Raw genomic sequence first — 11949 nt, 5'->3', positions numbered from 1 at the left:
TGCTGAACCTCTCCCCCACATAGACACCAATGAACCGCATAGGCAGGCAGCTCCCTCCTCAGCTCCCTTGCTGCACTGCACCAGAGCACTTCCAGTGCTTGGGGCTGTACTGCCCCACCTTGTCCCCTGGGGCAGGAGCAGGAACCAAAAGCTGACTTAGGGAGGGGGAATAGCAGCAGCAACCAGGGTAATAGGGGAAGTGCTGGCTGGGCCTAGGGGCCACAATCAACCCCTCGCAGCTGGACAGTCCTGGTCTAAAAGATTCTGACTCCTGGGTTTTCTTTGTATTGTACATTAACAACCAGGAAGATTTGTTTAAGAGAATCTGATGGTGTTTAACCCTGAATTGTATGGAAGGATGTTTAAATATATGCGACTAGTCCTCACAGTTTAGAAACCTGGGAGAAATTCTTGGCCCTGTTGGCTCCTGTGCAGAATTTCCATTGTCTTAATTGGGCCAAGCGTTCACTTCTAATGTTTGCTTTTAAGACCAGCTGTTAAAGAAGCCCAGAAGTATTAGCCAATAGGCAGAGTTTATTGCAGTGTTACTAGATCAGTATTTTAAAGCATTTCTAAAATGTATTTTTTGTATTTTGTCCCAAGCTTTATATTAAAATGTAAGTATTTTAAATAAAGTATTTCTTAAAATTAAAATGTTAACATTTTCCAACATGGTTTCCAGTGAGCATCAAAAGCTGAAAAATGACATAGTTTACAGAGTTGTTTCTAGAGTATGCCTTAAAACTCAGTATTGGGAAGGTGTTTCTGCTTTAGTTGTTAGAATAGGTTTTTAATGTGTATTCACAGTAAAATAAAATTTGGAAAAATATAACAGGACAACTCAAACTAGAGCAAGAATGGTATGTGTGGCATGGAACACTTTTTTGTTTTTGTATTGTATTCAGTTGTACTAATTTACTGTTATTAGCTGCCTTCATTTAATAAAGACTTAACTGTTTAAAACTTAAATAGATAAAAGCACTAAATTAAAAGAAAAACTTTTGTGATCATTACTGTTGTAAAAAGTTTATTATCTTTTATTTAACTGCAATATTATACTTGCCTTTCTTTTCCTTTGCTAAGCCAGTAATGAGTAGAGGATATGCTAAACTAATAATGAGGATAAATTGAGCCAACATTGCATACTACTTCAGTGAAACTGAGGGTCTGTCTATCCAAACTTCAAGAAAGATTTGGCTTTGATTCTGACCAGAAACTAATCCGTTATAGTGACTCAGACCAAAACACATTCTGTGGTTATTCATAGACTCTAAATAAATCTGGATTATTAATTATATCATAGTCCATGTGACATCCACACATTTGGCAATCCTTTCAAGCATTCTTGTAGCCTTTCTGGAAATTTATGCAAACAGCAAGACTGCAGCAAGTGGCTAGTTTTTATTTCCTACAATGGCTTCTCCTGTTTGCAGTGTCACATGTCTGATCACACCCAGCCAATCTGGAACAGGATTGAACAATTGCCAGAATAAGTGATTTGCCAGCTTTGGGGTGAAGAGCAAAAGGGCAACCATGTTGCAGAGAGGGTAAGTATGAAAGGGTAGGCTGGAGGAAAACTAGGAGAAAGCTATAAATGGGAGCTGAAGTGGGTTAGAGGCAGAATGGAGGAGCCTATTCAAAACTATTGTGTTGTCCTTCACATAATCCCTTCAGGTGAGAGAACTTTGTGCTCTTACTCTGCTCTTCGTACCCTGTCCCATTTTCTCCTCACACTCCCAACACACTATTCTCTCAGAGTCTGTGCCTGACACAATTAGCCTGACCAGATCTGATTTATCTAGGTTCCCTAGCCAACCCTAGTTCCCCTAGCTTGCTGTACCCAAACCGCTCCCCAGCCTGTTCCAGTGGTATGGGATTCATTATCTTCTACCTTCCTTTACACCTTAGCCCTTTGCTCCATGGTGTTTTAGCTCAAAAATTAAGACCAGATTGCCAGCCGTACAAAGCCCACTCAGCACCCCTTAACTTCCATTGGAGTTACAAGGTAAGTTAGTAGTTCTGAAGCTGCACAAATGCACAAAACCTGACTGCTTTTTCCAGTACTTGACCTGTTTCAGAATTCATTTCTATGCTGCTGCTCCAATGTACTGCATTGGAGATTGCATACGTGATACCATACAAAGAATCTGACATATAGTATCTGTAAATATCCCATTTATTTTTTTTATACAAGGCTACATCAGCAAGTGATTTACAGTTATGAATTTTATGTATACCACCAATATAATTCTTAAAACATTGTATAAGAAAATTGATATCAACATGTAAAATCCTGCAAGATAATATTTAAAAAATTCATTGTTCTGGTGGCAATTGCTTCGATACTCTTCTGGAAATAACTCTGTAAACGAACTGTACAAACTGATTTAAAAATTGGCTCTGGTTCTTAGGATAGTACAGTTAAACATAAGCATTTTTGTCAAAGTGCCGTGGAGAGTCTTTGGGCAGTTTAAAGTCTGCTGTGTTACTGTGGGCCTTTGTCCGAGAGGAAATCACAGATGTGGCTCCTTTGTATGTGTACCCCATCCTGAAAGAGAACTATGTATTTACAACTCATACATAAAAGTATGAAGCAGTGTGCCCCTGAGCTGCTGTCCATCAAAAATGTGGGTCAGGGCATAGGGAACAGGTTAGGGGATGCGGTAGCAGTGTGTCCAGGGATGAGATCGTAGTATCCATGGGGGATCCAGTCAGGGACGGGACAGCAGCCTGAGTGAGGGTTCAGGCAGCAGCAAGGGTTGGGAACTGAGTCGAGGAGACAGGCAGCAGGGATGCAGAGGGAGTAACTGCCAGGGGGGAAAGGGAACAGGCACCTGTGGGGGCCGGGGGGGAGGCAAGCAGCAGGGGAGCAAAATGCAAGGGTCAGGCTACTGACCCTGCTGCGGCTGGGGACAAATTTAGAATGGTCCTCTACTAATTAGATTCTATACCTGGAAATTATAACATTTATAACTTTACATGTGTAAAATCTAATTATTGGGGAGTGTCTCTTAAATGTGACATAGTTTTGGATTCTGGTAAATACAGTACAAGTAATAGAAAACAGTGGCTTTCTTTAACAATAGTACAGGCACTTTAAAAAGACTTGTTAACTTTAAATCCCGATTCTCTTTCCTTCATGCCATTTTTTGCCTAGTTTCATAGTTCTTTTGGACAGTAATTAAATTTCAGCCATGTACTTAAAATTTACCTCTCTATGCCTTAACTATCACCCATTTGCCAGTAGTGGGTTTTTTTTGCAAAATAAGTGCAACCTTTTGTTCTGTACCTTGGGGTTTTGTTGTTTTCAGCTATTGAGAAGCAGAATATACTGCCACCAATTATACAAAGTGATGATCCAGCCCATCCAATGAACAAAGCTGCTCCTAACTCATACCTGTGGGAAAACAATAAATATGCATTTACTGGACTTATAATTTAGCTTGTAGATTGGTTGTAATGTTCTTCCTGATGCATTGAGACCAACTAAAGAACTTCACGTTTTGCTAAATAATTTTAGACATGTGCTATGTACATCATTAGAAAACCAACAATAATAAACCCACAAATGCTGTCTCTGCAGGCTTGAGCATTTTCAAACCTATGGTTTTCTTTTTGCAAGCCAAAATGAGTTGGTGGGGAGGCACGCTCTCTATTACGCCTGTTGAAGTTGTTTCATTGCACTGCAAAATATATTTAAGATTCATTGTGCCAAAGAGAGGAAGAGAAAGTAAGAACTGTATAGCCTAGAGATTACTGGGTTCCAGTCCCTGCTTCAAAGACATGGAAACACTACAGCAAGATGCCTTGCAGCAGAGTTCCTAACCTTGGTTTCTCCCCTCCCAGGAGAGTGCCATAAGCAGTTAGTCATGCTCATCACTGGTGCTCCTAAGCTTGTTTCATGTCTAACCCAAAGTTTATTTTCCCCTAACTCCATTATCTTTCTATTAAAGCCCATTACATACTTTGCTAGCTCTTGGGCTAAAAACTGAAATGTTTCTTTAAAAACAATTCTCTTCTCCTTTCCTTTTCTTCCGTTTTTATTATTAAGAGTAGTTGTATGAAACGGGATCTAGGATCCTTAGAAACCTGCTCTAAAAAAGCCTTAGGGTATGGATACTCGTACATTTGGAGCCATTTAAAAAAGAACGTTCCAAAAGGGAAGCAGCTGTTGTGTGCTAACATTGCTTCATCCAGTCTTGAAGTCAGAGCAGTTCTGCTATATTTGTGTTGTTCCCAACTTGCCCACTTATAACAATTAGAAGGTAACAGCTGCTGCCCTTTTGAAACATTTCCAAATGTATATGTCCATGCCCAGACTCAGCTCCTACTGAAGTGACAGTGTTTCTATTGATTTCAATGGGAGTCTGTTCAATACAATGTAATAATGATGTTTGCTAAAAAAGCTGCAAGAAGGTCAGTGAAAAACTATAAAATGATTACAAATGTCAAGTCAAAGGTCCACCTGTACCTAACAGTCCACGGGGTTAGTGGGATTAAAGCATACCAGTTTCTGAAGCAAGTAGAGAATGATGTGGCTAACACCACAAATGCTGCCTTTGACTGTAACCTGAATGACTAGGTGCTACTTATAGATATGTAAACTGGGGATGGCCTTTGATACGAGTTCAGAGCAGGGCATGACCCATACTTACCTACTCTGCCACCACACCCCTAATAAAGGATTAGAATAAAAAAAAAGGCAGAGCTTAACTCAATGAGTCTTAAAAATTATGCACAGTGAACCAAAAACCACCTAAAAGTGTTTGCACAGGATAAATGCCAAAAGAAGTAGATACCATGTTTACTGAAACATAAGATGAGATTCTAAAAATGGAAAAATTATAAATTAATTCTAATTTTCCAGGTAGAGAATCTAATTATTGGAGGTTTGCCTTGAATTCTTGAATTTGTCCCCCCTCCCTGTGCTGCAGCAGGGAAAATAAATGGGGGGGGGGGGGGGGGGGGGATCGCTCCCTTGCCCTCTGCTTCGTGTGAGCTTTTCCCCCTTGCACCGCTTTCCCCCTCTCCTCCTTATTGTCAAGACCTGCTTTCTCAGAATTGGAGTACTTGGAAGTGAGAGGCAAATTTGAAACACTGACCTTGAAATAATTACAGTGGTAGTAATTTGCATATAGTACCCATAGACTAGATTCACCCAGAATTGATGTATTTTACCCCTTTTTAAAACCGCAGCAAGTTTCAGCATAGGTACTCCATAAACAGACTTTTAAGCAGCATTGTTGTAACTATTTATATACAGTACATTTTTGGGGGCTTAAGGCTATATTAGTTCTGATTCCAAATCGACTGAGCTGAGCTCAGCTGTTCAAGTCTGCATGTGGTTCTACCACTGGGCAAGTCTCCTTCCTCCCAGACTCATCAGTCTGGGACTTCAGATACTCCTCAAATCCATGGCAGGCATCCTGTGTGCAGGCCAAAGACGTCGGGGTTCAGATGTCCCCTACTCATGCTGGCTACTAGCCAAAAGGCTGAAAGAGCAAGTCGAGGGAAAGTACAAATGCAGTTTTCTGCATTTGGGAAACTCACAGAAGTCGGCCTGCCCTGAGTGCAATGGATAGACCTCACCCTAGGAAAAACTGTTGATCATGGTATCTCTCATGCCAAATAAGTTCAAAGGCTGGCAAGACAGATGAGGAAAGGCTCAGAGAACAGTTCATGGTTTGTTTAGAGCAAAGAAGGCTAAGGGCAGACAGTTCTCTACAAATATGGCAAAAGAAGTTGTATAAAGAATTAGATCAATTATTCTCTTTAGTCAATAGGAAGAGCCAAGTGAATACAGCTTACTGTATTGAACAGATAGGGAATCCATCAGAAAAATATTTATTAGCAGTAGTCATTCAGTAGAATAAGATGCCAGTACAAGTTTTGGAAACATCATTATTGTAGACAGAGAAAGATTGACTAGCTTAGGTACTCATGTACTGGATATGCCTTAGGAATAGTTAAATTGGTCTTGCCTGCAAGATGGTAGTTGCCCCATCTTGTTCCAGTTAGTTGACATATATAAGGGGCAGGCTTTTACCTTCCTCTGGAGTTTATTTGGTAATGCATATCTGTCACAGCAGAACATACAACTCAGCATAAGATTAATCTTGAAACCTGCTCCAATGCACTATTATTACAGCATGTCAAAGCAGGCTTGATTAATCGAGTCTGCTAGAGCATGCTAATTATTACACTCCAGCGAGCCTCCACATGTCATGCATCAGTGTTCCTGTGCTTCAAAATGAGCTTTAGTTCAATGAGTTTTAGTTAAATATCCCCTGCCGCCATTTTCAAGTGTGGGGCTGCTGATACAGGAGATGCTGCAGGAGCTTTAATTAGAGTGGTTCTCAGAGCTGCTCTAATTAAAGCATCCCTCCCACCCCGGAGCATGTGTAAAAACACCCACTGTTTCTAGACTGTTACTGCTAGGTCTTCCTGTCTTTACTCCTAATTCTCCATGTGAGGGGCTTTATATCCACCTCTCTGTCCTGGGAGAGATTAATCAATATACAGCAGAGAGAAGTAAGTAAAAGCTTGTCTGCAAAGCCCCCTACTTAAACTGTTGCAGAGGAAGAGGCATGCTATACCTTCCCTTACATGAAACAAATATATTGCTTGAAGCACAGTTCCCTATAATTAAAATCTAAAGTTCAAACTTTATTTTGGATAATTCCTCTGTACAGAGCAACTGGTTTGTGTGTGGGCAGGTGTACTAAAGTGGAATAAATGACAACTGAATCAGTGACAAATGTAGACCTAAAAATCAGCTTAGCTAAATTGAATTTATCCTCTGCAGTAGTTGTAGTACACAATTATAACATTATGCCTTTACACAGAGATTAAATATTAGTTACTTTATAAGTAATTTGCAAAGATTTTTGTCAGAAGTAATTGCTTTTGTTAGTTCATGAAATTCCTGAAGTATGTACAACTTGGTAGTTTAAGTTTGAATAATATAGTGAAACATAATTACAGACCTCATATTTGTCTCTTGTCTAGAGAAGGTGAGTCAAACACCTGGCCTGGAGGCCAGATACAGCCCACAGAGACATTGTATCCTGCCTGCTGGACTACTGGAAATTGAAGGCATTGCCTGCTGCAGAATTCCAGGTCCCTGGACCCTACTGGACATGGCCATTGGCAGCAGCAGGGTGAATGAGGGCTGCGCTGACATAGCCCGTGCTTGTCCTGTGGCAGTTGGGCCCTACCACCAGACCTTGGACCCCTGGACCCTTGCTGCTGGACTTGGCAGTGTTGCAGCCACTGACCCTGTGGATCTGGCCACAGGTAAGTGTGACAGCCCTGGTCTGGAGCATCCAATTCCTTTACAAATTTACTTCAGTATGTATTTTATCCAATTTACAACCTAATTTGTTTGAAAAATTAATGGGCGTAAAAGTACTTACTTTTGTGCAATAAAAGTAGGATCAAAGAATTCCGATGTGATTCTGTTTGCATACAGGGAACAACCAGTCATAGAGCACAACCCTAAAACACATCAAATGAACAAGTCATTCATGGGCATCAGTATATTACTTTGCAGCCTGAACCTGCTGGCAGTTAAATCAGAGGGAGTTGTGCTATTGATTTAACTGGAAATAGAATCAGATCTGATAAGGTTTCAGACATGCAGATTTATAGTTATAGTTTCATATTTACCAGAAAGTATGAAAATCAGCCCAGCTAAACAAGCTATTTTAGCTTTAGTCTGATCTGAGCCTCCAACTTTTGTACACTTCATCCCAACCAGTCCAAATATGGAACCAACGAATCCAAGACTGACAGCAGCTATCATGAGTCCTCTGCAGGCTTGTATATAACCTGTAATCACAATGTTTAATGCTGATATTAGAATAGCATTAACTAACAGCTTTCATTGTAGGCTCTTTGATTTCACCCAGGGTACACAGGAGTAACCCACAAGCAGGACCATGCTCCATACCAAGTGATCAGCTCCTTCATCCCTGTTACTCCTGATTCTATTGAATTAAATGGAAACACTCTTATTTATTTCAGTGGGCTTTTGATTAGCCTTTAAGGTCCTGATTCCATACATATTATATTTTCCAGTAGATAAGACATGTTTTCCTTGCAAAAAGGAGCTCTTAGAAAAAAGAATAGATTACTGAAATTAAACACAGGCATCTTGAAGAAAAGCCTGATGAGCCAATGAGAGTCCAGGACCAGGTTGGTGGTTGGGTGGGCACGAAGATACTGCCATCCTTCCCTCAGGTGGGTGGGTGGGAGCATGAAGGCACAAATTTATCTTTTGGTGGATGGCTTAACTTATACACTGATGTATCTTGGACACCAGAAAATATGTGTCTAAATTTAAGTCCATGGACATCCTGTTGACTTGAACGGAAGTACTCACATGCTTAAAAGTAAACATACTTAAGGCTTTGATTCAACAAGGAATTTTCTTGCGCAGGTGTTGAGGACACTCAAGCATAGTGTCCTCAAACAAGAAATACTGAATACTTGGCACTTTGCATCTTCTGAAAGTAAAATCCTATGATAACAGCAGCAAGGCTTATGGGTGAAATGATGCAATCTTTTAAAGCTGAGTTATTACCATAAAAGATTACTCTTCATGACTTGTTTGTTATATGTTAAATGAAAAGGTGCTTCCATTACTTTATTCGCTCATTTCACTTTGATCTCTATTGAGCTATTTTCTGGCTGTACCACAACTGGAACACCATGCTCTATTTTACCCATTCCCTCCCACTGTTAGTTATTTTGAGTAATAGACCTAACAAAGAGGAAAAAGTAAATACTCAGTGGAAAACAAATTAATCAAAATGTTTTAAAACAATAATGATTAAGGACACCACAATAAAGCAAAACAAGAAGCAATATTCATCACGCAGCACCTGTACCATCTATTCTTCAACACCATTGACCAGGATTCTATTAACTTGTGACATATCTATTTTTACAGTGCTCCTGTTATCTCTCTGCTTAAAGCTCAAAATATTAAATGAATGACTATTGCTGATGGTGCATTACTTACATATGTGCAATCACACCATAGGATTTCTACAACCATATTTATACACGTAGCTAAGGACATGGTAGAAAAAAATCAGTACAAAAGCATAGCTGAGACACTTTAGCTTGCCATCAGAGTTGATACACCAGTATTACCAGGAAAGAGTCATGATCTGGAAAAATATTCTAGCTATTTGAATGCAAATTAAATTTGGTTTAGTTTGCCTGTGTTGTGCAGAACATAATGTGTATTAATATAGAGCACAGTCTTCTGAAAACAAGGCCTATATTCTTTTGTCTACCCTAAGAAGAAACCTTTTGGGGAAAACATTTATTGCTTCATGAAGGGGAAGAGGAGATGTTCTCTAAAACCTTGTGAAGTTTTAGGATAAGTGAAACAACTGGTTGCCAATACTGCAGGGGCTGTAGCATCTGCAGAGAGAGCCAGTCCCTCTGTGGTGGACTCCAGACTTCCCTCTTCTCCAGCAAGACAGCCGATTCAGAAGCTAGAGTACCATAACATCCCATCATTCCATTTTTCTATATTTGCAGCAGAAGAGGGACACTTGGCTCAAAGTTACCATCTATGGCAAGGAGTTTAATTCTGGTAAGGTACATAAATAAAATGAAGACGAGATGAACTGCAATTAAATTCCCATATACAACTCCATGTAGAGGAAAAATGTTTCCAGTTTGATCAGTGCTGAAGCACTGTAAAAAGAGCACAAAAGGGCCTTTATTTCTCTGTGTTTGGGAATAACCTAAATGGAAATGAAAAGTACACCTTTAAGGACTTGTGCACCTTAAATTTAAGTACTACAGCACTCCAGCATGGAATTCATAACCCTGTGTTAGCTACTTAGGCTTTGTATAGACTGCATACATACAGAGAGTGCTAAGTGCCTCCAGATGGGACCCAACATGGCCAGCATACTGAACAGGGAGCTACCTAAAATGAGACCATGGAAAACACTCTGGAATTCAGGCAACTGATCTGGGATGACAGGAAGATGCCTTGTTCCGCTTGGGATCCACAACCTAGAACTCTCTCTTGAAGGTGTGTGTCTACACTCTTGCTTTTGTAGGTCTGAGCAGCACTCACTCTTTTAAAACATGCCTGGAAGAAGAGGGACCAACATGATCTACATTTTATATAGTAGCTTAGCTGTTAGAGCACTGGGTGAGAATGCAAGAGAACTGGTTTTAGTGCCCTTCTCAGCCTGAGGAGATTAAAATCCACAACTCCCACCGCCTAGGACAGTATTCTGCCCACTAGGTTAGAAGCTGTTCTGAGTTGGGAATAGGCATTCTTCATCCCTCCTGTTAATACTATGCGACTGTGCAGAAAAAAAACAAAGATAAATTGGGCCAGGAGAGACCTAGGGGAATGGGAGCTTGCTGGTTAAGACACTCACCTAGGATGGAGAGTCCTGGGTTGTTTTCTGGACTTTCTGCATTTTACTGAAAATGGCTATTGGATAAAATATAGAAACAAACCAGGGAGCAGGACTCCACCTGCCCAGGTGAGCACCATCATGGTTCCTACTGCATTCTCCTGGCCCAATGAATCATTTATTTGAAGACAAAATTTTGGGTATGCTTACCAGTGAATAGTGTGAATAATTTCTAGATAATACACTCATGAACTATAAAAGGTTTGCTCAATTCCAGGACTGCCTGTATAATGAAACTGACTTTACAGGTGATTAGAGTAAACTGAAACTTCAGAATTATAGCCTCCAGAATTATAGTCCTCAATTGACTTGGTTCCTGTTACAGTAATAGGGTGTGTCTACAAGTACACATTTAATCTGCATTAGCCCAATTTAAGGCACATTAAGGGCACGCAAATACACGTGTGCACCCTTAATGCCCCCTAAAAATGATGATTTAAGGTATTTGAGCCTAAATTTGATACCTGCATAAAGATATCAAATTTATGCACTAAATGGCATTAGTGAATGCGTAAAGGCGCTAATGCACATTAATGTGGTGTGTGTCCATTGACTTGGGACTAGCTTTAGTCCCAAGTTGGTCCACACACCTGCATTAATGCGTGTTAGCACATGCATATGTAGACATGTGCCTAAATTGCCTTAATGTGCATTAGGTTAATGTGCATTAGGCACATGTAAAGACGTGTAGACATGCCCATAGTGATCTTTCTATTTCTAGGACAAAAGCTGCACCTCTGTTCAATCTTTACTCCGATAAACCTGCTAGCTGAGTCAAGAGGGGGGAAATTTTAATAAGGGAGGATGCTGAAATTAGACCCTTCATAGATTTCATAGACATCAGGGCTGGAAGGGACCTCGGAAGATCATCGAGTCCAGCCCCCCACCCAAAGGGCAGGAAGTCAGCTGGGGTCATAGGATCCCAGCAAGATAAGCATCCAGTTTCATCTTGAAGGTGTTCAATGAAGGCGCTTGAACCACCTCCGGTGGCAGGCTGTTCCAGACCTTGGGGGCTCGGACAGTAAAGAAATTCTTCCTTATGTCCAGCCTGAAACGATCCTGAAGTAGTTTGTGACCATTCGACCTCGTCATCCCTTGGGGCGCTCTGGTGAACAAACGTTCCCCCAGATGCTGGTGGTCACCCCTGATAAACTTGTAGGTGGCCAGCAGATCACCCCTGAGCCTGCACTTTTTCAGGCTAAAGAGCCCCAGGGCTCTCAGCCTGTCATCGTAGGGTCTGCTTCCCTGACCTCTGATCATGCGCGTGGCTCTTCTCTGGACTCTCTCAAGCTTCTCCACATCCTTTTTGAATTGTGGAGCCCAAAACTGGACACAGTACTCCAGCTGCGGCCTCACTAAGGCCGAGTACAGGGGGAGAATGACGTCCCGGGATTTGCTTGAGAGACGTCCCGGGATTTGCTTGAGACGTCCCGGGATTTGCTTGAGATCATCGAGTCTGACCCCCTGCATAGGCAGGGAAGAGTGCTGGGTG

The 11949-nt window shown here is 41.0% G+C and overlaps 2 protein-coding genes and 1 pseudogene across 2 annotated transcripts in view; 1 reads left to right on the top strand and 2 right to left on the bottom strand.

The window, feature by feature from the left end:
- DZIP1 (DAZ interacting zinc finger protein 1) overlaps positions 1-7406 on the top strand; it is an 82007-nt gene extending 74601 nt beyond the window's left edge. The window contains exon 18 of the mRNA XM_025200362.1: positions 7009-7406. Coding sequence (XP_025056147.1) covers positions 7009-7379 — 371 coding nt within the window. The 3' untranslated portion in view covers positions 7380-7406. The remainder of the gene's footprint in view (positions 1-7008) is intronic.
- CLDN10 (claudin 10) overlaps positions 2159-11949 on the bottom strand; it is a 106830-nt gene continuing 97039 nt past the window's right edge. Inside the window, exons 2-5 of the mRNA XM_025200364.1 lie at positions 7669-7830; positions 7416-7497; positions 3290-3397; positions 2159-2548 (exon numbers count right to left, since the gene is read on the bottom strand). Coding sequence (XP_025056149.1) covers positions 2422-2548; positions 3290-3397; positions 7416-7497; positions 7669-7830 — 479 coding nt within the window. The 3' untranslated portion in view covers positions 2159-2421. The remainder of the gene's footprint in view (positions 2549-3289; positions 3398-7415; positions 7498-7668; positions 7831-11949) is intronic.
- On the bottom strand, positions 5511-5636 carry LOC112549782 (annotated as a pseudogene).

The sequence above is a fragment of the Alligator sinensis genome, unplaced genomic scaffold (genome assembly GCF_000455745.1).
Source record: "Alligator sinensis unplaced genomic scaffold, ASM45574v1 scaffold740_1, whole genome shotgun sequence".
Classification (NCBI taxonomy): domain Eukaryota; kingdom Metazoa; phylum Chordata; order Crocodylia; family Alligatoridae; genus Alligator; species Alligator sinensis.
Note: the sequence above shows the minus strand (reverse complement) of the source record. Positions and strands in the feature narration are given on the sequence as shown.